This window comes from Diorhabda carinulata, chromosome 1, assembly GCF_026250575.1.
Source record: "Diorhabda carinulata isolate Delta chromosome 1, icDioCari1.1, whole genome shotgun sequence".
In the NCBI taxonomy this organism is placed as follows: Eukaryota; Metazoa; Arthropoda; class Insecta; order Coleoptera; family Chrysomelidae; genus Diorhabda; species Diorhabda carinulata.
The window spans coordinates 27,299,840-27,324,499 of NC_079460.1; the positions used below are offsets into that span (position 1 = coordinate 27,299,840).

Below are 24,660 nucleotides of genomic sequence, written 5' to 3' on the forward strand. Positions count from 1 at the left end.
TTTTGAGGGATTGGTCGGCTGATCTTCCTATATTCAATTCCACATCTCCAATTTAAATAGTCGAGTGGCTGGCTCGAGTTGGTCAACAAGTTCAACTCTGAATAAATGTAGATACTTTCTTAGGGAATGTAGGCTTTAGGGAAGATATTGCGACTGCTACATATGAAGTGGAAGCTTGAGAGACTTTCGTGTTTTTGTCAGTCATGTAGGTTTTTTTCTGATGTGGTAGTTGTTATTGTTGCCGCTTTTTTTGTCAAAGGCAGTTTTCTGTTTGTGATACTCCTATATTTTATGTGTGAGCAAACTATCTAAGTTATTTGTTTACTTTTGATTATCGAACAGTTTTTCCATTCTTGTTCATAAATTGAGTGAATGTGATACGAATACCAAAGTAATTTAATTATCTTTGTGTTTACGGTAGTTTTGATGAATGAAAGTTATTTATACCCAGTGCAAGTATTCCAAGAAGCAATCTGGTTCATGCACTAGATGACAAGTAGTATTTACCTTAATAATAATTGAGGTACCAAAATATTTATAAAGCTTAACGCATTTTTTTTTTCGGATACTTTTATCCCATGAACTGGTAGACCACAAATTTATGAATAAAAAAGTGTTACAGAGGAAGAAGTACTATTACTTCTGCCACGTATCCTATTTTTTAAACAACTCAATACAACTGAAGATGTTAGTTAGTTAAAGTACAATAAACAGGGTGTTGAATTAGAAGCGAACGCATAAAAATTTAGAATGATTTATCAATTCCTTGACGACGACCATGAGCATGAGTATAAAACTTTCATCCGCTCTGTGGCTATATTGAAATAGTGTCAAAACGTTTTCCATAATAGCACATATTCCGATTTAGGGAAAAGATGCATAGTGCTATATCATTTAAGGTTGTTGGAAACTACGGGAAGACTTTTAATCACCAAGAAATCTGATCGCACAATGCCGTCCCAATCAAAAACAAATACCACAACCTTGATTTTCAACTTTTATCGGACCCTCATTTTTCAAGGAGATCTTTGAATATTTGTCTTGCAGTTACAAATTTGCACTTTTACAAATAATTTATTATAATTTTATTCTTTGTATGACCTGTGTATATAAATCTTTTGTATACATAATATTCATAAATTTATTTGGACCTATATCCCAGATGTATTCATACATTCTTTATCTTTGTTCTAGATTCCGCGATCATTATAAATTATTCTTAAATGTAGATAAATCTCAAGTTATTTCCCAAACCGTATCCTTCTTATTTCAAATCTAACCCTTTTCCGGGCAGGTTTTGAAAATGTAGATAAAATAATCTAATAAATAGAAAGCAACTTTCTATTACACTGAACAGGGTAATAATTTAACGCGTCATTATAACAGCGATAAAGGAATAGCTGTTACTTGAAAAATATCCAGGATATAAATTTTGGAATTTATATCTATCCAGGTCAGCGTATTAAGCTGGCATCATCTAAAATGTAGAAAATATTCGGGTGTTTCCAAATGCATTCATTGTAACCGATCGGGCTGGGCAGTTTCATGCTTGTATCTGCTTACAAAATCAAGGAACTTATGGTGGTAGATGAAATCATTCTTTTAAAATGTAAACAAACCACTTAGTATGTGGTAATTTTTATTTAGTTAGAAAAGTTAAGGACTGTTCGACTGATGTTGTGCTATCGTTATGATGCAAATGAGTTCTGTTAATAAAATGTGAAATCATATCTGCAAAGGAAAGTTTCTCTATAATCAAATAATATCAATTCGTAGCTTACCAAGAATGTACCTTCTAAACATATGCGATAAGATTAGATTAGGTTATCTAATAGTAGAATTCTATAAATGCACGAAGAGGTGAGTAGAGGGTGGTGAGTGAAAGAATGTTAAAAAAAGAGATGAATAGGGAGTGTAAATTAGCAGTTTAATACTAAAATGGGATATCAAGAGACTACGAAAGTTATACAGAAAGAGGATGTACTGTTGTTTGTTCAGACTGAAGAACGTTGGAAATTAAGAATTTTTCTTCCTTCATATAAGCTGCAGTATTGTAGCCTGGAGTCTTATCAATCCTATAAACAATCTTGTACAAAAATGATCAAACATAATCTTACTACAATTTTGTGAAGGAGCTACCATGTGGGGTAATCTTAGCTAGATAGACTAGCATGGTATATTTCTTTTATTTATTTATTTATTTACCAAATTTATTTAGAATCTGTTTCTAAATGGAGTAATAAGTAAATCGAAGTTGTATACAGATACAAAAATGACTTGTGGAGTAGAACCCTTTCCTGATTGTATACTTTATGCAACTACTTACCGGTATCACAAAACATGTATGAAAAATAGGTTTCAAAAAAATTTGGTGTATGGTAAAGTTACTTAAAAGATAACAGTTAACATAGAGGGCATTACATAATTAACACTTCTAGTCAATTTAAACTTGGATATACTAAAATATAATAGTAAACGTATAGGAGATTTCTTAACTAAAACTTCTAATCCATATAAAACATATTAAAATCTGCGATGTCATACGGGATAAATCTTTTGAGTCTACGTCGGATAATAATAGATTCTAATATTAAATTTCTGTCTTTCATTGTACTTTTCTGTACTTGTCACTTTTATTTCTTCTCTTCTAGGAATGCAATGATTTTATTGGGCACATGCCATGGAGTTATTTGTTATCATTCTCAGAAATTTTGACTGAAATTTCTCAATAATATTTAGGTTTGATATAGAGGTTGAACCCCATAGCTGGATTCCATATGTCCAAATAGGTTTAAGTATTGTCTTGTATACCAATAACTCACTCTCGATAGATAGTTGTAATTTTCCTCCAATTATCCAATATAGTTGTCTAAGCTTAATTCCAAGCTTTTTCTTTTAGCAAAAAAGTGTTTCCTACAAGAACGTCTCCTATCCAAATGGATTCCAAGATATTTTACTTTCTCCCTATGTGGTATTTCATGTTCATTTATTATAACGAATGGACAGTTTTCTCGTCTTTTTTTGGAGGTCACGTGGCTGGATTTATTCTCGTTAATTTGAACTGGCCATATTCTTAACCATTGTTGTAGCCTGTCAAGATTTGCTTGAAGAATTTGTGATGCAGTTAGAGGATTTCAGTGTGAAGCTAGTAAAAAAATGTCATCGGCATATGTTGCACTAAGTGTATTCTCTGATGTATATAAAAGATATAGTAACGTACTTAATTATGAAATACCGATCTTCAAGGTAGTATTTGAGGATAAGGAAATAAGTTGAGGGAAATAATTTTCTGATTTTGTTGAGAAGTCCCCAGTACCAGACTTTAAATACTATAAGTTTTTATCTTTTCACATTCCAAAGGAAGCTATCGAAAAATTCACTCTTTGATTTTTGTTCAAAAATAAAATGAAGGGTTGTTCCAGTTTTTATTGAAAAGATTTTTTTGTACTAAGTGAATATTCACGAAACAAAGCCTTCACAATTTTTTGAAGAAAAAAAGCAAGCATTTTTGTGACTATATATTTCAACAAATATTGAGATAATTTTTCCAGAGATTGTCAGAGTGTTGAATCAACTATTTTTGTCTGAGCTACTTATAGAAGATGAAACGTATAACTTGAAAATAATTTTTGGTATTATTGTTCAACTGTAATTTGAGGTAACATTATCATAGTACTAGTAGCTACCATCTTTGTCTATATAATTTGTGAATTTCCTCTTGAGCTTATAGAAAAATTCATTTATCTCAAATTAATCTCATTAATAAGTTTTTACTCTAATACAAGCATGTTCTATAATTTTATAAAATATTCTCAATTTCATACACGTCTTTTTATCTCTATTACAAATTTTTCTGTAAATACTCTAAGGTGGAAAGTTATTCGTTTACAAAAGTGAAATAAACATGATTGTCTAATTTTTTAGCTCGGTGCCAAGCTTCTGGGTCAATCGAAACCCAAACCTCTCAAGGTATTGGGTATCATGTTGAAAAATGTCTATGAGAGATCGAAACAGTCGCAAACAGAAGAAAAAGATTACGATGATCCACTTAGTTGGGAAGGTTCAATAGAATTGGATATCATAATTTATCCCACAATAAAAGGTGAATTGGAAATTGACCAGAGAGGAACATCCTATATTTTAAAATCTGAATTGACTACGCCTCATGGAATGGTTGAGATTTTCGATGAGTTCGAATACACTGTAAGTATTCTCAGACATAAACAATTCACGTTTCTACACTACGAAAAGTTTTTTTGTAGGAAAAATGCATATATTCTAATCTTATGAACTAATTTCAATTAAAAAATGGTATTAATTTCCGTTTGGTGAATAACATTGTTGAATTGTGATTGTTTATAAAAGATTGAAGACATATGAGTACTTGATTAGAAATAGCTTAGAAATATTTTTTAAATTATTCGATGTACGTTTTCATGTCAAACTTAGTTTACATGTATCTAAGATTAAGTTAATAGTACTGTGCTCTGCAATTTATTTTACTCAGTATCAAGGTATGAAAAAATGAATGGTTATCACAATTTGCTCGTATTTATGAGAGGCTATTTTTTCCTATTTGTACATACTAGTTTAAAATTCTATACACGTCTTCATATCAACAAAGAGAAATAGTCAATGTATGCCTGTGGTACAAACTATTCTTCCCTCAGTTTCTCTGCACATATGGCTTTTCACGGCAGGGTCTTATCCTTCTACGAGTTCCATGCGCAACTAAATAGAATGGCGATTCGTTAATGAATACGATAGTACGCCATTCTATCTCCAAATTTCGCCGTTCCTTACAAACGTTGAGGACAGTAGACAAACAATGCAATAATCATGAACAATACGCATAGTAGAGAAATTATCTCGCCGAGTTAGTTGCCCCAAGCGCCTATCTTCACCCTAACCAATTAGTTATCTTCATGTTTATCTATTTTTCTGTCTTTACACATGCGAAGCACAAGCTTGAACTTCATTGCAGTTAGTTAACAAATATTTTTAATAATTTTGACGTCTTCAAACTTCGTACCATTTTTTATCACGCTGAACAGAATTTGACGAACGTGCAAACCTAACCTAACCTAACAATATCTATACGATGCGTTTTTCGTAGATAGGGTTTTTCATAAAACAATAATCGAAAGCATAATTTTTGTGAATATAGTCAATAAGAATTTGATTTCGTTATCATATCTTTAGTTATTGTTATGATATTACCAAAAAATTAAGGTCAAGAAATTATTCCTTCGGAGTGAAACACTTCTGTCACTGAATATATTTAATCTTCATATGATCTAGAACTTACGGAATATCTTTATTTCCGCTTCTTTTCTGTTTTTGATTTTGATGGAATATTAAAAAAACCTCACGCTAATTTCAAAGTGCTAATTTCAAATTTTATTCATTCTGGAAATGGTTACTGAAAAATATAGATGTTCCTTGGAAAAAAAACGCGATGATTTATTACTCGATTGACTATTGAAGACTATTTCTTGTGGTCCCAATATAATCTTCAACGAAATAATGTTAACAGAATAGTCGAAACCTCTTTGTTATTATTCAAGGCGCAGTCTTAAGCCAAGACTATTTACTGTGTAATACTTCCAAACAACTCTCGGAGAGGTCTGGAAACAAATATATTCGAATGTCATGTGCAACAATCACCTCTCTTTAATCAAAAGTGATGTTTCGAAGTATCTGTTACTCTATATCTATAATTCAGAAGATAGATCTCATTGGCGAACTTTCTTTTATTATAAATTAATTTAATGGAAATTTCCTAATACGACGGTGGCTACTCAAGTGTTAAGACAAATAGAAACAAATTTTTAACATTCAATAAGGCTTCATGGTTTTTCAAAATATTCTCCATTAAGATCAATACACTTTTGCATGCGTTTGAACAATTGTCGAAGCAACGTATCAACCGCTTCGTCAGGTGTAGAAAAAAGTTGACCTTACAATTTATTTTTGATCTGCGGGAATAAGAAGAAATCATTATGTGCCAAACAAGGACTGTAAGACGAATGACCAATCAATGTCGCATTATCGTGGTGGAGAATGACTTGTCTTTTGCGATTGGTTTCCTCAATCTTTCTGCACACCTCTGGTAAACAAATGCTAGTGTAAAATTCAGATTTAACAATTCTATGTTGCTCTGATGAAATGGTGACGACGTACAGTTATTCTGGAAAAACAAGCGATAATTTGTATCGAAGTGTGCGAACAATTTTTGTTGGATTATTGTTTAGTTTCAGGTTCATATGCATAAATCCAGGATTCGTCGTCTGTCACAAACTTATAGACGTCTTTTGAAGCGCTGCAATTGAATTTTTTCAGCATTTCTTTCAATCAATCGATACAAGCTTTTATTGAGCGATTGTCAAATTATGCGCATCCAACGCGATAAAATCTTCTTGATAGCCAAATGTTCATACAATTCCAATTCATACAATTGGAACTAATGCTCAAGTATGCTTCAATCTCACGGTATGTCACATGACGATATTGCAATATCAGTTTACGCACAGCATCGATATTTTCTGGTACATACGCGAAATTTCGACGATTTTCACGAAATTGATCCTGTAGCGAAATGCGACCACGATTCAATTCGGAAAACCAGCCAAGCACGTTGGCTTGAGATAATGCCTAATCATCAAAAGTCGAAGTGAGTTGGTCCGTACACTGTTGTTGGTTCAATCCACGTCAAAAATCATAGATAATCATCGCACGAAAATGCGATTGAATTCTATTTTTGATTAAGATGGATGTTTCAAGTAGCTGTAAACAACTGAAATAGCACTTTTATGACAACACGTTCTCAGTACGTTCGCCATATCTCGAAGCTTAGGTAACAACCCTCGTAGGATTTATTTTACATTTGTGAAATAACTTTTGTGATGAGATAATATGAGCTCAAAATGAAGAAAGCGTTATTATTCGTTGAAAAATTTGAAAATTTTTCTACTTATATCTTAAATTAGCTTGACACAATTTTACTTTTTCAACTAAAACTGTAAAGATAACAACGTGTGATAGAAGTGATGCATTACTTCCATTTTTGTACTTATTCATCTTTTGAAACGTGTGTCTTAATGACCCAACTATACGAGGTTGGAAGGCAATATTTTCTAAGTTATTCCCTATAGGAAAGTTTAAGATAGGAAAATGACAAATTGGTATAATTCTGGAAGGTGAAGTTTTCATTTAATCTAACCAACTAGAGTTGAAGTTCGTAAAGTCTGAAAAAAATTATATTCAGTTGCTTTAATTTAATAGACGATTTTAAATCGAATGATAATCACTGATTTTACACAATACACAAAATAAATGATTCATATATTATTCGAATTGAAAGTATTTGTAGAAGTAACAAGGCTTTATGTTTGTAATTAATAGAGAAAATAAACATCCGGATTGGATTTGCATCAATTTGAGTTTTAAGTTTGATATGTATATTATAATCAGCTTGCTGAAAGTAATGACATAGATCTATGTCTGGATACCAATCTCTGAACAAAAAATAAATTTCTACCTAGTGCCCAAATTCTGGCATCAATCAGAGTAATTGAACACCAGTGAACCAAGTCGACTGAAGTCTTGAAACCATTTCTATAAACTTGAAATCAAAAACAAATCTTATTGTGGTTGATTCCACACTGAAAGAATGTTAACATGAAAATTGAGTGTTTGTTTGGTAGTCTAGTAAAAAAAATGATGTTGAAAAACATTCCGTTTATTGATTTCGTCCTAGTTTTTATTAAAATATGTCAGTCCGCTGTGTTGTACTATAGTTTTAGTGGGGCAAAAATCATCAACTCTAATCTTATATAATTACAAAATCCAATGAGATATTTTCTAGTTAAACTCTTACGATTTTCAATGAGCTATATGTGGAAATAGAAAAAATGTTTTATGGAATATCTATTTCTTAACATATGAATGAGATTTGATGAAACAAAATTGTTAACAAATTAGTGAAATTAAGAAGAACTAAAATTTCCCATTATTGCTGTTAATTTTCGTATTTTTTATTATTCGTTCCAAATTAAAGGTCTAAATGAAATACTAATATCCTTTTCATATCAACGAATTGATAATTTCCATACCAAATCAGAATGTAGTGTGAATTCTGATGTCCAATTGAGTAGATATCAAAATATTATTAGATAAAAAATTATTAGGAAACAAAATGAACAATAAAGTCACTCAGATATTGTAACTGAATTAAAGACTCGTTACAAATTCTCATTTTTTTAATCGCTTTCTCAGACATAACATAAAAGAAATTTTCAATTTTTAATATGAAGGATTTGAAATGACTATATAAAACAAAGAAAGTATCTGAACAAAAAACGAAAATATTGATAATTCATAAATTCTGCCATATTTGCGATGTTCCCCACCGAACTTCTTTTTCACACAGTTCTTTCATCGCATTAAAATAATTTGATAGTTTTTTATTTGAATTGATTTCCCACAAACTAAATATTCGTCATATAATAGTAATTTCGATATTATGAGTCTATAGCCTCATATTGGATAGGATAATTGGCTTTCGAGTGTCTGTGAGGAAACTTTTCATGAGCTGAGCTGTGTTGATAAAATTGCTTAGGAAATCTGAAAATCTGATTGACGGAAACGCCTATTTGATGGTGTATTGGTTTCATCGAAAACTTTTCATAAAAACATTTGCCAACGTTTTTCTTTATTAATAGTAATTTGATAATATATTAAAAAATTTGATTTTCAGCATACCATGACCATCAGAAACAGCTTAGAAGTTTTAACACCATACTCAAATTTTAAGACAATTACCTCCAATTTTGATCTAGATATACAAACTGGTCAGATTTACATGTTCGGAGTTACTTTTGATTATCAAAATGGGACTGAGATGATAAAGGTAAGCCAGAGAAGTTCAACATTTAAAACCTTCTGAATCAGAATCTTTACCCTATAACAAATTTTTATTTGGCCATAACAACTATCTCCAGTTAATATTATTGGTCACCACAATTTTTTATGCAACTACTATAAACAATAGCCACCTAAACCATTACTCTGACACCAAGAGTCCTGTGTACTTGTCTTTTGGGAGCAAACTTAGTATTGTATACAAAAAATCTTCTTCAGGCCACAAATAACTCAAGAGAATATTATTCATGAATTAGGAAAGTGCGAGGTTCCATTGGTGGTATAGTAAATTATAGAGGAAGAAAGAGTAATAAAGATAATAAAAATTATTGTTTATTAACTAACCTCAAACCCATTAAAATTTTTCCTATCTTTTTGAGATTTCTGTGTGAATTATTCGTTGGAGTTGGTGTCTATTTTCTTAGGCTTTTCTGTAAGCATTTTGTAAGCTTTCTTCTAAGTGAACGCAATTTTCTAAAATAGAAACAGGCGCTCTCACTAAAAAAGCAGATTTACATACATGTTCCAGTACACCAAAACACTGACATAGGTCGACTTTTCTATATTTCTTTGGTCGTATGAACAGATTTGGGGACATACAAGTTACGGTATACTTACATACTTATTACTGAGAGACTCTACCATCTGCATGAAAACAAATGAAAAAATGGTGCACTCCTAACATTACCAGCGTTCAATGGAAAATTCAGTGAAACAGCTTTGCTAGCCAGATAACAACAAAACGTTTCGAATTACTTCAAAATTCGGCTGTACAAAAAATAATAGTTTGGAATGTGAATTTTTCAAAACTTCATGAATAAGAAGTGGATATACCCATTATTTTCTAAAATAAATGTTACCCTCTCATATATATTTTATATTGCTACAGCTTAACAACAACAATACTTCATACTTGGTACAAAATCTGTTGATTAATTCCTCAAATAATTCAATTTCACTTTTACTAGACGTAGTTTCCTTTAGACCCCGATATTTATTTAAAATCATTATCTGATTCTGGGGTAGAGTTCTTGAATTTCAAACTCAGGAGATATTTCATCCAGCAAGCTTAGCGACACAAATTGATAATTATACCGACGCTATGTCGGAAATGTAATGTCGAGTGTGGATATTTTTTTAATAAATCAACTCTGTTTACTTTCTGAATAATCAACATTATATAAAATAAAACAACATTGTAATGGTAAACATTCCTGCATTATACTTTAAAAAAGTACTTAAATATAAAGTAGCCACATTCAAATTACTATCCACCGTCTCTTGTTTTTGTAGTAAAAAACATTATTCATCTAAAATAATTTTTTAGACCGGAGTTTATGCAAAATATATAGTGGAAATCAGGGACGTAGGCTCGAGAATAGCAGCACAAGAGCGGACATATAACGTAACGCTTAAAGTCAATACACCATTTGAAGCTTTGCCGAAGTTAAAGTTGTTTGGGGGTCTTGAGACTCAGGAGAATTATTATAATACTAAACTATTGTTCACCACAAATAGAAGTGATATATCGGTGGATGCTACTATAGAGGTAAAGTATTAATATTTATATAGAAGTACATTTTTTTGACACCCCAATTTGAAGCAAAAGATTAGTGTCCTTACAAATTCTTTCCCCCTTATGTTATTTTGGGGTTTATCAAATAATCTATCCAGTAATGGAAGTCAAAATTAGGAGAAAATGTCAATTCATAACAAACTCTAGTTTAATTAAGCATATTTAGTATCCGAACAGAAAAAAAATGTAACATGGTCATGGAGAACTGAATTCAAAGGTGCTTGGAATGTGATTTGGAAACACTTATTCTGTTTTGGTTGTAGTCGAGGACCATGTACTCTAAAATATTAAAATAGGAATACAAGCAAAAATATTTTGATAAGATGACTCTTAGTAGAAATATTTTGAAATTGGGAGTTCATGGCTATATAAAACTATTCAACATAACGATGTGTGGAAAGTTTTTTTAACATATATTGAAGCTGTGAGTGAACTTTGGTATTTAAAAGTTATTCATCAAAAATATTCTTTCTATTAAGCAATGTACTGTAAGTGAAATAGAAAAATAATATAGAATACAAAAAAAAACACTTACTATCGACGAACTGCTTTTAATAAAGACATCTAAATAAATGTATTTATCTGTTTATAGAATTATATCTCTAGACTCTTATGATATGGAAATTAGCCAGATGTGAGTAGCACGAATTTTTGAAGCATATAAATTGTTTCTCTAAAAACCTCCAAAAATCACTGAAAGATGGTCTTGATGGAAGACTGTAGTTTTAAAAACAAATTATGGATCAACTAGATACGGGCAACATTGTAGTGAAGAATATTTAGTTTTGTGATGAATATACATTTACTTTAAACTGCAGACAAAACTATTGATGCTCACCGTCGAGAGAAAGTGAATGAAGGATTTGTAGGAAATCAAGTTATAGGACCAATATTCTTTGACAAAACTCTCGGTATAGCACGACATTTGGAATATTTGTAAGAAGAATCAGTGCCCCACTATCAGCTAATTTCTTTCCTAATACTTCACATTGTAATACTTAAGTTTTTGAACACTCTATAAAAACAGTAATCAAAATGACATGCTATTCAACATTATTTTTGATGGCTATTGACTCTCTATGTATATCACATTTACCTAATACATGTGTTCACATTGATACAATCAATGAAAAATTAAATTACATTATTATTTTGCACTTCTTACTGAATTGCTTGGTTTATTAGCATATTAAATAATTTTATCAGAATATAAATAATACGAACTTTATTTTCAGGTTGATAATGGACGTGTAGATCTCTTTTCTCGTTTCCATGTCACAACTCCGTCGATTTATATTCCGTTTTGTGAATTGAAAGTGATAAAATTATTTTCGCCAGCAGATAATTACATTGATGTGAATCTAAAGGTTCCAGAGAAATTCCGAACAGACGTAAGTATAAAAATATCCAATAAGTTTGTCTTTGTGTCGAAGTATTGTCAATAGACAAAATGGATGCCTGCTTTATTGTAGGGACAGTTTTGTTATACTATAATAGAAAGTGATTTGAGACATTTCTAGAGTACCACAATAACGTTGCAATGTTTATAAGGATTTTCAATATTATTTTTACTATTAATGTTCCATGTACTTCCACTTAGTTTGAACTTTTTACTTATCATTTGGTTAGCTCTATGGTTCCATTTTTTCCTTTCATCTTAAGATGACAGTAAGACTAAAATAGGTTTCAAAATTTGAATTTCAAATATGATTTCTTTTATACTTTCTTATAAAGATGTCGAAAGCACATATATATGTTGGCGTGGAAGATTTGCTTCACTTTATCTGGTCAACTTCAATTGAACTAAATATCAATAAAGTAAGCGAAACAGTTGATTAAAATCGTTATTTGAATGTGTGAAACCTCGTAAATTACGGGATGTCTTGATATATAGTTAGTCTAAGCCATATCCATGCATAAACAAAATATTGCGTTACCATAGCAACGAACAATAACTTATTAGAAGTGTCCGTGTAAAGTTTGACGTCAAAAAAGTGAACCAGAGTTACGCAATAAATTAAAAGAAAAAAGATGTCCACCGAAATTGTAAAAATCGAAAAATCGAGCCATCATCAAGTACTTGTATTTGAAAGGGTTAAGAAGTAAGCATATTTACGGAGATTGCTTAATACCCTTGGTGATCAATGTCCTTCGTATGCGACTATGAAAAATTGGACTGCAAGCTTCAAAAGAGGTAAGGTTCCCATTGAAGATGATGGCTGATCAGGAAGGCCAGTTTCTGTGTCATTTCCCGAAAATATCGATGCAGTTCATGACATGATTTTATCAGACCGTCGAATTGTGCTAAAACGGATATCTGAAGCACTGGATATTTCATACGAATGCGTTCATCATATAGTTCACGTCAATTTGGACATGAAAAAATTGCTGCAAAATGGATCCCCAAATGTTGGAATGTTGATCAAAAGCGTGCAAGGGTAGAAGCATCACATCAAAACGATGTAGACTTCTTAAGCCGAATTTATACTAGGGATGAGTACGGGTACATTTCTACAATCCAGAAACAAAGCAACACTCGATGGAATGGCGACACTCTGGTTCTCCAAGACCTAAGAAGTTTTGTGTCGAAAAATCTGCTGGAAAAGCTCTTGCTTCAGTTTTTTGGGATTGCCATGTAGTAATCATGATTGATTTTTTGGATAGAGGTAGAACAATAACTGGAGATTACTATTCGACATTACTGACCATTCTACAGGAAAAATTGAAGAGAAAAGATGCGGAAAGCTATCCAAACGTTGTAAACTTTCTTCCAACGAGGAGGTAATAAAAGCTGTGGAGGTCTGGTTTGAAGAACCAGAAGAAACATTTTTTTTAAAGGTCCTCGTAATTCGTATCATTTTTAACAATTATTGGAGCACCGCCGTCCCAAAACTATATAAGTATTATACTGATAAGTATTCTTGGCAAAAATTGTTGGATTTGAAAGTATTTACTTGTGTGTTCATTTTTCCATTTTTTTTATTTTTATTTTAATTCTAAACCAAATGGCTGATTGAATGACGGTTATGACATATACATTATTCTCCATGCCTGCTCTCTCTTACTGTTTCTTTCACATTTTCATCTTTATTTTTTCTAGTCTTCATCTATAATATTTCCCTCCTATTCTGTTTTCGGGCATCCAGTAGGTATATATGTCCAAACCATCTCCATTGTACTTCATATATTTTAGTTCTAGTTAGTTTTATCTTTACTATTTCTCCATGTTTCATTTCTTATTCTATTTTATTGGTTTATTATCGGTTTGCCTGAGGAATCTCATTATGAATGAATTTATATGAGTTTGTTAGGTATATTTTTTGCAGGGCATATAAATAGATATTGTTAGTTAACTCTATGATCGTTTAAATAAATTATTTTGGTAACCATTTTAGACTGTTCACCAGTCTGATCCTTTCAATTGAATATTGAATCATCTTATATTCCTAATCTTGAAAAAGCACGTGACCTTTTTCAAATTAATGTAATGTGACTAACGATTTTTTTACAGATATCCACTCGTTTAACTTGGATGATAAGATCTAGAAACGATTTCCGTGGGATGTTTCAATTGGCTACTCCATTCACTGGTCTGGAAAATACAACAGGAGGTTTAGAGATATACATTTCAGATCTTAGATCGACGCTACAGCTCATGGCTCAGCTTAACCCAATTGAAGTACAGATGAATGCAATATTGAGTAACAATGTATTTTTAGCGAACTCTGAGTTAACTTTTAATGGAGAAAGGTATATTATTTTTACATAACAGAAATATTAAAGTTGAACGCAGGTGGCGCTAAAATTGTTTGTGAAATAAGTTGCTTTTAAACTACATAATCGATCACAATGCAATGGGTCATTTGGAAATCATCCTCTATAGTTGAGCACCTACAAAAAACTCGAAAATATGTAAAAACTCGGCAGACGACTTATTTATGAAGGATACAGTTTGGAGGCTGATTTTCAACTAAACTACATTTCAGCGGAGGTGACAGAACTCCTAAAATCTTTAATAAAATTTTGATTTACGGTACCTCCATTAGAAGGTAGTTGAACTATTTTCTTAAAAATACAATATATCTCACTTTTGTCAAATTAATGAAAATGATGGAAGGAAATATGATTTTCAACTAATAATTTATTATCAGAAAGAATATAATTTATTCAAACTAGAACTTTTTGTAGTCGTATATGTACTTGCACAATATTTGCTTTAATTATTAGTTTGCGTTTTTTTGGACATTGACAAAATTTTCTCTGTTCAAGGAGTTAATACACAGTCTCCAACTAAACATTCGGGATGATATTATAGGGAATAATATTGTTTGACCATTTTTCATCGGGGAAAATCGAAATGCTGAGCTCTACTTACAGTGACAAATGTTTAGAATATTGTATCTATGTTAATATTTTCTGATACTAGAGGTTATTTATTCCATTTAAGGAGATCTTTTCTCTCTAAACGGTATTAATATGGAATAATCAATTTATTTAATAAGAGCGGACAGGCAACAATAGTTTCAAAGCTACTTTGTGTAGATCGATTATGTGGCAATATAAATATATTTATATATTGGGTGTTAATTAATATAACGTTCAATTTTAAAGAATTCTCTACGTTCCACTCTGAAAACTACATTATGACTGTTCTCTGCGTGAAAATTTTATCCTTATAATTTGGTCAATATTGATGGGAGGTACGAGTTGATACACACTTTAGTCTACGCCAAATTCTTCAGTTCAGTATAATATTTACAACCATAGTAGTATATTTTCAAATAATTATCTTATAATAACTATTATGCTTTTACGCTTTTTAAGAAATAATTTGGCTTATTAATGTATTAAAGTACTTTCTGCCGTCAAAGATTTATCATTTTCCATTTTATTGTATGCTAGCTCGCTCTGTAAGTTTTTAATGGCAATTATGTTGCTTTCAACCCGGATAAGCATATTTTTTGTCAAAAACTAAATTTTGCCTTGAAAACCATTTAATATTAATTATTTATTTCTGTATACATTGTATAATTATAAATATAAGAGTTCATTCCATATGCTATAATTTCTTGGAAAGGCCTAAAATTATAACTTTATTTTTCAGAATTCCTTTAACTGTCAATTGCTCTATACAAAACCCTTCAAGAAATAGAAGAGAATTTGAAGGCATTCTCAAGTTAAAGGACAAACAGTTTCAAATAACAGGAAACGCTGATTTTATGGGAGCTTTGCCTGCAAGAGTTTCCGTGAAATTTACTCCCGAGGACAATAGCCCTTCCGTAACTTTTGAATACCGAATTAGCTTAACAACACTCAATAGATACGAGCTATTAGGAAGTATACGATACTCGAATAGATTCACTAGTTTCAATGCCAATTTAACCACTAACGATAACAGAAACCATTATGTAGTAGATTTAAAGGTACGTATGACATTAAAAGAAAATCAAGATTAATAATATTCATGAAAATGCATAAGTGTATATTAATAAATGGCTCAAGAAATTTATATACACTTGACAGAACGAGACATGAATATACTGTTTACACCACCACTACACCAACATTAACAATTACACTGTCTGACGCGCGTTTCGATAACCAAGTTATTGTCTTCAGAGACTGAAGGTAAACTAAAATCTAATAATTTGACTTACCTGTTTTATACATAAACACTCATTTATTCACATTCACTATTTTTTATTCCTTTCTGAAAAATAATTGTCTTAAGAATAACTCACCCGAGTGTATGATCCATTTTTGACATCTGGTAGGGTCATTCACAGGAAATCGGTACATTTTAATTGTAGGATCTGATCTCTTACTTAGTCCACACTTGAAATAAACACACTTATTTCCAGCCATTTATTACACGGACAAATATGATTGAATAAGTAATAAAATCTTTAGAAAAAGAAACTTTCATACACTCATCTTGATTGCTATAACTCAAAAATTAAATACCGTACATATAAATCCAAGTCATCTATAATAAGGTCTCTTTTTTACGAAAATCAGTTTAAAATTTTATGTAAAACTCGGCGTTTCGATTTATTCCGATTTTTATCAAAATATTTCATATGTATCTATTAGTTTTGAACAATAACTTGATGGCCCAAATAACCCCTCAGCTCTCATCAACGCACGAATCTCACAGCTGCAATTTTTTTATTGAATTCTTTCTTTACCTGATATGGACTTTGGAATGAGGCAGCCAGCGTTTCTCCCATTGGCTGGTTGTGTAAACTGTATTTATATGAAATTCGCTACATAAATAAATTTTGATAGCCTTACAATTTGAAATTCCAAATGGTGTACCTTACATTTCTTTATTCATGAGAATTTGATTCCATCATCAATACGTTCCATATTTTGTATTATATTTTTATTTTTTTTTTTATATGAAATGCTCTAAATTTGATTCGAATTATGAAAAAGGTATACAGCATGTTCCGAGAACATAACGTTAGGAATTGATTACTATCAGATTATGAATGAAAAATCGTTATTATTATTATTATTATTTCGTCTGGCGTTTTGATATTTAAATCGGTAAATAGGTAAAGCATTCGAGCTTCATGTTACTTATATAATTATTATAATAAGATTTCGTCTAATTACAAATAAATTTCAACAACAAACATTATATTTCTCATTACAGATTTTAACTTCCAAAAATGATACGTTTATTGTACACGCCACAACTGATTTAAGTGGAAACAAAGCAAAACTAAATATTGACGCAGAAACTCCCATAACAAAATTGGAACGCCCCCGACTTGGAGCTACATATGAGTAAGTCTACTTTTTATTTACAATAACGGTAAGAGTCAATTTAAGTTATTATGAGCTCATATTTATTTGGTAAGGTTTGATGTGCTTGGGGTTTGATTTGAGATAAAAAGCGTTTTAAATAGTGCATTATGTTAATAACCGAAAAATAGTTAAAATCATGCTGGAATACAAAATCTTACCCACCATCTCTCTAAGACTCAAATGATTTTCAGTCACGATTTCGTCTATTACAGTGATATTTAAATGAACTGGACACGTTGATTGTCAAAGAGAGCACAAATATTGATGTGAACTAGAAAAAACCTTCATCACCGACAAGAAAAATCTGTATTATAAACATTTGATTCTATAATTTTAATGAATATTTGAGTATAAAAGTTTCTAATACATCGAAGCTTTCAAATTTGACTATAATTTTCAGAGTCAACTTGAAAACATAGAACTTTTTTATAATAAAACAACAGAAAGAACCTCGTAAATATAACATCGTTATTTTAGCACGTTTGTGGAATGAACAACAAGTATGGGTCAAAAAGGAGATCTGAAAACAACTAGAATTCGCATGTAATACAGCATAAATAATATGTGAAGCTATATTTCTTCTTTTTTAACACTAGGATTGATTGTGAAGGTCATTATTTTTGTCCTTTTTTGTGGATAAGCCCTAAGACAATTTATGTAGATATTCTTACCAGAAAATTTCCATTTTCTCTCTGAGAATATGAATTTGTTTTTTGAGGTAATATACTGATACTAGCTACCATGTATTCAGTAAGCACGAATATGCTTGTGAGAATGAACAATATCATAGTTCTTTTATATTTTATATTTATAGATGAACACAGGAATTTGTCTTGTGATAGTGTTTTTAGTGAATAGCACTATGAAGACAGAAGTTGAAATATATGATTTATTTTTTTGTCATCAACGACTCCATATCTAAACAATTTAAACTTGTAGTTTATTTCCTAATTTCAGTATTGTAAGTGTTTTAGATTAATTTCCGTTATTCTTTCTACTTAATAAGCAAATTTAAGCCGAGAAATTGTTATTTTGAGGAGTAAGTAATTTTTATTAAAGATCGCTCCATCATCTTTGAATGTAGTTTTGTTTTCTTTTTGGTCGTTTCTTTTGGTGATATAATTTGAGAAGACTTATATACTCTTATCATATTCCACACATTTCCGATAATGTTAACGCCATTATTGGAAAAGTTGTAAAGTTTGACTGCGGATGCGCCTTGAATTGTTAAAAAGGATTTATGGGTGCCAAAGTGGCCATTGGCTAATATAAGTTGAAGCTCGCTAAGCAATTATTCCAACAGTCCTGTACACATAACTATCAACAACAGACCTGCACTTATGTCCCACTTATGTTTGATATATAAATATGGTAGCCGGGATGGCAACCACAAAACATTAACGCCAGTTTCTTGGAAAAATTGCATAATACAATATATGAACATGCTTTCAAAGGCTAAAAAAAGCTTGTGGATGCCAAGTAGTAATCGGCAAAGATCTTGACTTACCTTGACGCTCGGGGTAAAACTCACAATCAGTTGATTAGTTGATGATCTTTATATTCCTTTACTCTTTTCTGTCCATTTATCCATGAACATCAACTGCACAGTTGATACGACGGGAAATGGTAATAATAAACATGATCAAAGATAAAACGTTGATGTTATAGTGAGATAAGCTATTTGTTAGCATATTTGAATCAACTTCTAGCAAAATATTAACTATGAATAATAATTTTCAATATATAATTAAAATTGTTTCTTTTAATGTATTACTTTCAATGAATTACATAATGTAGCCCACAATGCTACATTGTACTTTATTTAAATTTTACTTTGGTGTTTGTCAATTGGAAATATAAGTGTGGAAAATTTTAATTGGAAGAATATTAAGCAGCGTCACATTCTCTGCTTTCATTTAGCGACTTTGATGTTTGTGGTGGTATTAATATGGAGATATGAAAACTTACATTAGAAAATATTCAGTTATTTGGAAAATTAGTTTTAAACTAGACTTCAATTCAACATTATTATGAACACACAATTAAGAGGAAAATTCAAAATAAAAATTGATATTCTATTGGGTTGTATAAGAAAAAAGTGTAGTATAAAACAGTTGATTGTTTTCAGACAAACCAATTTCACTATTTGGTGTGCTTAGAGAATTCATAAAATACATGAGTAACTTTGTTAAACATTTATATATTTTCTAGAACTGTGAGAAATAATTGCTTAAATATGTTCAGGAAGTAGAAGTCACAATTTTATAACAACCTGAGAAGCAAATTGATGAATTATTTATCTTCTAGAACTAAGCACATAATAAACTAGTTGATATTACCGAGTGTTTTTTGTAAATCGAAAGTGTTAAGATATATTACTGGACAAAGTCCAGTGACGTTATTTTAGTTGTGATTTCAATAGTTTATCATTGATTATTGAATATATAACCAATAGTGAAGATCGTAAAATTTCTCTGATAGTTATTTACCACTAAAACCATGGAAGAAAATTATGTTACTCTCAATAGCTGACATAACGCTTTAAATATTTATAGAAAGTAGTTTCAACAAAAACTTGAGAAGTTAAAGTTACTGTTGAGAATTCTGTTTGACATTGAATGACTAATTTTATCATATATTTAAGCAACATATTCAAGTGCACTAATGATGCTATATTCTCCCTCCTTAATAATGTGTACTCTAACCTAAACAGCCATCACTCTACTTCAACAACATTTATGATTTTGCTTTCGATTCTGTTAATCATTATATTTTAATTAACAAATTGCAGTACTACGGTTTCAGGGGAACACCTCTAGCATGGTTTAAGTAGTACTTTACTAACAGAAGTCAGCTTGTAAGGGTTGATACAACGATGTCTTCTTGCAAGCCCATAAAATGTGGGGTGCCCCAAGGCTCAGAACTATTTTGTTTCTTCTGTTTATAAACGACATCGCCTATATAGACATCATTGGAAAATATGTCTATTTGCAGACACTAGCTTCTCTTGGAGCAACCTTCATCTCGCGGTATTTCATAGGACCATATAGAGTGACCTAATCACTTTTAAATCATGGTGTGATTCTAATCTCCTCTGTCTCAACATTTCTGAAACCAAAGTTTTATCATATAAAAATCATATTGATATCACCTTTTCCCGCAATAATTTGAGGGCATATTTACTGGAAAGTTCCTTCTACTCTGTGAACGACTTCTATTCTAATAATAATATTTAATTCTTGACATGCTGTTTACTGGTTTAATTTTTGCTATGGTTATATACGACTTATATACTAATTATTACCTATTACTATTACCTATAATTCTGTTTATTTATTTACTTTTATGTTTTGTTTCTTAGTTTTCCCAAGCTTTTGTCTACAAATTGTAACAATTTTTTGACAATAAAGCATGTCTCTCTCTCTCTCTCTCTCTCTCTTTCTGGTCTAATATAATATAATGAAGACTATTAATTATCGTTTATTCACAGAGAATATATTTTTTCGTTCTCAGGTTTGATGGTTTACAAAGGAATATTGAAGGATTCTTCGAGTTAACAGATGCTAAAGGAAATGTCAAGATAAACTTCATTTCGCTTTACATGGAAAACATGTTATTGAGAGCTATTGGTAGGTTCGAAAACAAAAAATATACCAGCCAATCTTCTGTGGAGGGATTTTATGTAAATCCCCAAAAGTCTTTCACGCAATTTAAAGCGGGTGGAGATGTTAAAATTGACAGACTATGGGAGTAAGTATATCAAAGATAGTTTCTAGAAATAAAATATAATGCTAGTTATTTGTTACATGTCTGTCGGTAATACATGCAATGGAGTATACGAGGTATTGAACAATCCAATTTTGTTCATAAAAAAATTACATTTAAACGTAACCTTATGTATATACGCATTGATACAGGCTTTTATACTGATCTTCTAAGCTCTAGTCTTTCTTCAACTCTATGGTTAGACATTGTGATAATGTGAGTGAAGACTAAAAGCCTGTTTCGAATTTGTTCTATTTTTCTTCTTCCACCCTATCTCTTGTATCATCCAGTTTCTATGAATCAATTTCAAAAAGAATGGATAATCTTTTACCTCTGGTATCATTTCCAATAAAAACAACAACAGGAATCACTAGTCATTTAGATATCTCAATTTGTGAAACTACTGTTAGTCACTTTATAACAAAATCGTTTACTATCCCAAAATAAACTATATTACTATATTAGAATTTTCATCGCTTCAATAGCAGTTCTTGGATATTTCGAATTCAGTAAAAACATTTTGTATATTTTTACACGCCTCGGAACTAGATTTCGAGCCGGTAATAATAATTTTGAAATAACACTATCTAAGTAGTAGGCTCTGTCTGTTGCTGGCTCGACTCCATTTCAGAGTTAATGAAAATAATTTGCTACCGAAATATGTATTTATAACTATTATTTCAAAATCGGTTAAACTAAACAACGTAATCTTGAACGTTTGCAACGTGCATTTGGTTATAACAGATTTTCACGAGCAAGATGCACTTATCAAGTATGGCAAACCTTAGTATTGGATCCGCAACAGTACATTCGATTTTACATGATCATTTTCATTTGATAAAGAGTGTTACTCGTAAGAGTCGATCGAGAAATATTAGACATGTTTAATAATGTTCGACACAGTATTTTTTCTAAAATAGTACAGATTATGAAAATACATTTGGATTCGCAAAGGTCACTAACAATGGCGACAAAGTAAAAACGTTATGTACGCAGTTACCTTTCTTAGTAGCTTATTAAAAACAATTAAGATTGAATATCAATATATCACTACGGCATGCTGATACACCACAAAATGATTACCTGTAGTTGTATCAGTCAATATTCGTGGGTTAATATGGCACAACAATAATGAATCGGTACACATTGTACAGCAGATAGTTAAAGTTTCTGTCCGTGGGTGATGTCTATTTATTATTTAAGCAGAAGAGATATTTATGTGGTCAAGAGCATTCCAAAATACGACTGGCTTCAAACTTGTGGATCCTGCGGTTACAAAAGTGCATTGATGTTAGTGGTGATTACATTGAACATAGTTAAATTATTGTTTTAAAAATACTGACAAGTTTTCTTGTATATCAAAATATATAGTCTCACCTATGTATTATCAAGTCTTAATTATGTGTTCTTTTGAATACTCTGAGCAGTGTAGATTTTCATTTTCACCATATCACTCTCTATCCAATACAATTTCTTCATGTGTGGCAGATTTTGTCTGATTTCTTATACTATGTACTAAAGCCTACAATAGGGGCAATGAATAACTAAAAAGGGTTGGTGACTTACTGGATAGACCCTAAACTCTAGGTCCTAGATTTAATTCTCAATTACATTAAGAATATGCAGTAATTATTATTTAATGAGAAATTATTCTTAAAAACCTGGATGAGTTTCTGTTTTATAGTTTCTAATTAAGAGTTCCGTTCTTTAGTGGCACAGCACGGAAAATCAGTAACGAAGATAACACAGAACAACCGAGCCTAAAGAGTTTATAGTGATTGGAAAAAATAAGAAATGATGATCACAAGCTTCAATATTGAAGAATTTTTTTCTTTTTAAAAATATATTTTTTTTTCAGAGCCAGCACAAATATTACAATGATCCTCATACCTGGAAATTATAAAGCTGTAGAGACACATATTAAACTTCCGGATGAAAACAAAGAAACCTACAGTATGTGGTCCAATGTAGATTATAAGGATGACTTCACAAATATAGATTATTTTATCAAATACAGAACCAGTTACACACAAAAAAAGTATGGTTCAACTGGAAAGGTCAGTAAATGAGTACAAACTAAAAATTGTCCCTTTCGATTATTAATATGCAATACATACATAAAAAAGTTATTCGAATTAATTTTCAATGTGATTTTCTATGAGATCATCGAATCAAATTCAATAAATTATCTTAATAACTCACAATGTATGTTATGAAGTTTTATAAATGTCGCTACACTTCTTTAAACTACCTAGAACCGCCTCTTTTGATTAACTGACTAAGGTCTTGTTATTTCTCAGATTTCTACCGAAGATAATCAGAACTTAGTAGGAAATATCGAAGTAGAATGGAATGGAGAAAAATTCAATAACTTTGCGAATCTAAAGAGATCCGAAAAAACATTGGACTTAATATACAAATTAAAAACCCCCAAGTTCATTGACAAGCAGCTACTGGTAGCGAATATTACGTATTTGTATTTAGATGACCATCATTTAACGTAAGCATACATGGTGTATTACATTTTTCTTTTGTATTATTTTTGAAATGAGCTGCTTAATGAATTATCGGTTGCTCTGGTTGTCCTCATGAAATTCCATTTTAAAATGATATGCTTTTTTGGCCATTTTTATTTAAGTAGTTAATTTAAAATTTTGGAAAATAATGGTTTTTTGTGTATTTTGTTTGTATCAATTTAGTTTCATTTATTAATAAGCTAAAAAAGGTGGTTGTGAATTTACACTTCAACTACTAATTATACCTTTGTAGAAGGATATAGCTCGTCGTTACCAATATCTCTATTGGTTTCATATTTTTATATGAAAATAAAATTAAAGATAGCCACATTTATTATTTTCATTCCACTTTTAAAGTCTCTAGTACATAAAATCTAATCTAAATGGCAAGTGGAGGCTCACAGAAAAAAGTACATTTTTAAGTTAAATGAGAATCTTGATATAAATGGAGATCATTTATGTGTACATTATAAGACGTAGCAATATGTAGATGGTATCAATGTTAGCTCCTCGGAAGATATCCAGCCTGCAGTCTACCTCATGCCAGGTGTCCTGAAGTGGTGCCGTAAGAATATGAATCGTTGAGTACGAATATTAAAAGAGGTGGTTTTTGTTTATACTCGAACGATATCGATGCCGCATTCGTCAATCATACGAAAGACAATATCATCCGAATACAACAGCCTGTGAATTTGCCAATAATAATATGTACATATTTCTTATTGGAGTGGTATCAACTTACAAGGTATGCAGATGTGGAAGAATATGTTATACTGATTAATCCGAATATCTTAATATTGAGATTTCGTGTAATGCAACTATCGAAAAAGGTTTTAGTAAAAAAGGCATTCTGTCGAGGCCGCATCCTGCCTATAGTCCCGAAATTGGCTCCTACTCCATTCTTCAATACAAAAGAACTCACTAGCGTAGGAAAGCTGTAACCGAAACGGGTTAACTTTAGAGGATTATCTAAGTTGTTTTGAATCGTGATAGCTACGATAGAATCATTGTCTAGACTTTGATGTAGACTATTGTGAAGGTAGATGAGAAGTGATGTTTATTTAC

The 24,660-nt window shown here is 31.0% G+C and overlaps 1 protein-coding gene across 1 annotated transcript in view; it reads left to right on the forward strand.

The window, feature by feature from the left end:
- Positions 1–24,660, forward strand: part of LOC130901518 (uncharacterized) — a 136,176-nt gene that overhangs the window by 46,552 nt on the left and 64,964 nt on the right. Inside the window, exons 24-33 of the mRNA XM_057812967.1 lie at positions 3,925–4,203; positions 8,759–8,911; positions 10,250–10,471; positions 11,734–11,889; positions 14,010–14,248; positions 15,603–15,921; positions 17,160–17,293; positions 20,828–21,064; positions 22,938–23,136; positions 23,380–23,579. Of these exons, the coding sequence (XP_057668950.1) occupies positions 3,925–4,203; positions 8,759–8,911; positions 10,250–10,471; positions 11,734–11,889; positions 14,010–14,248; positions 15,603–15,921; positions 17,160–17,293; positions 20,828–21,064; positions 22,938–23,136; positions 23,380–23,579 (2,138 nt within the window). The remainder of the gene's footprint in view (positions 1–3,924; positions 4,204–8,758; positions 8,912–10,249; positions 10,472–11,733; positions 11,890–14,009; positions 14,249–15,602; positions 15,922–17,159; positions 17,294–20,827; positions 21,065–22,937; positions 23,137–23,379; positions 23,580–24,660) is intronic.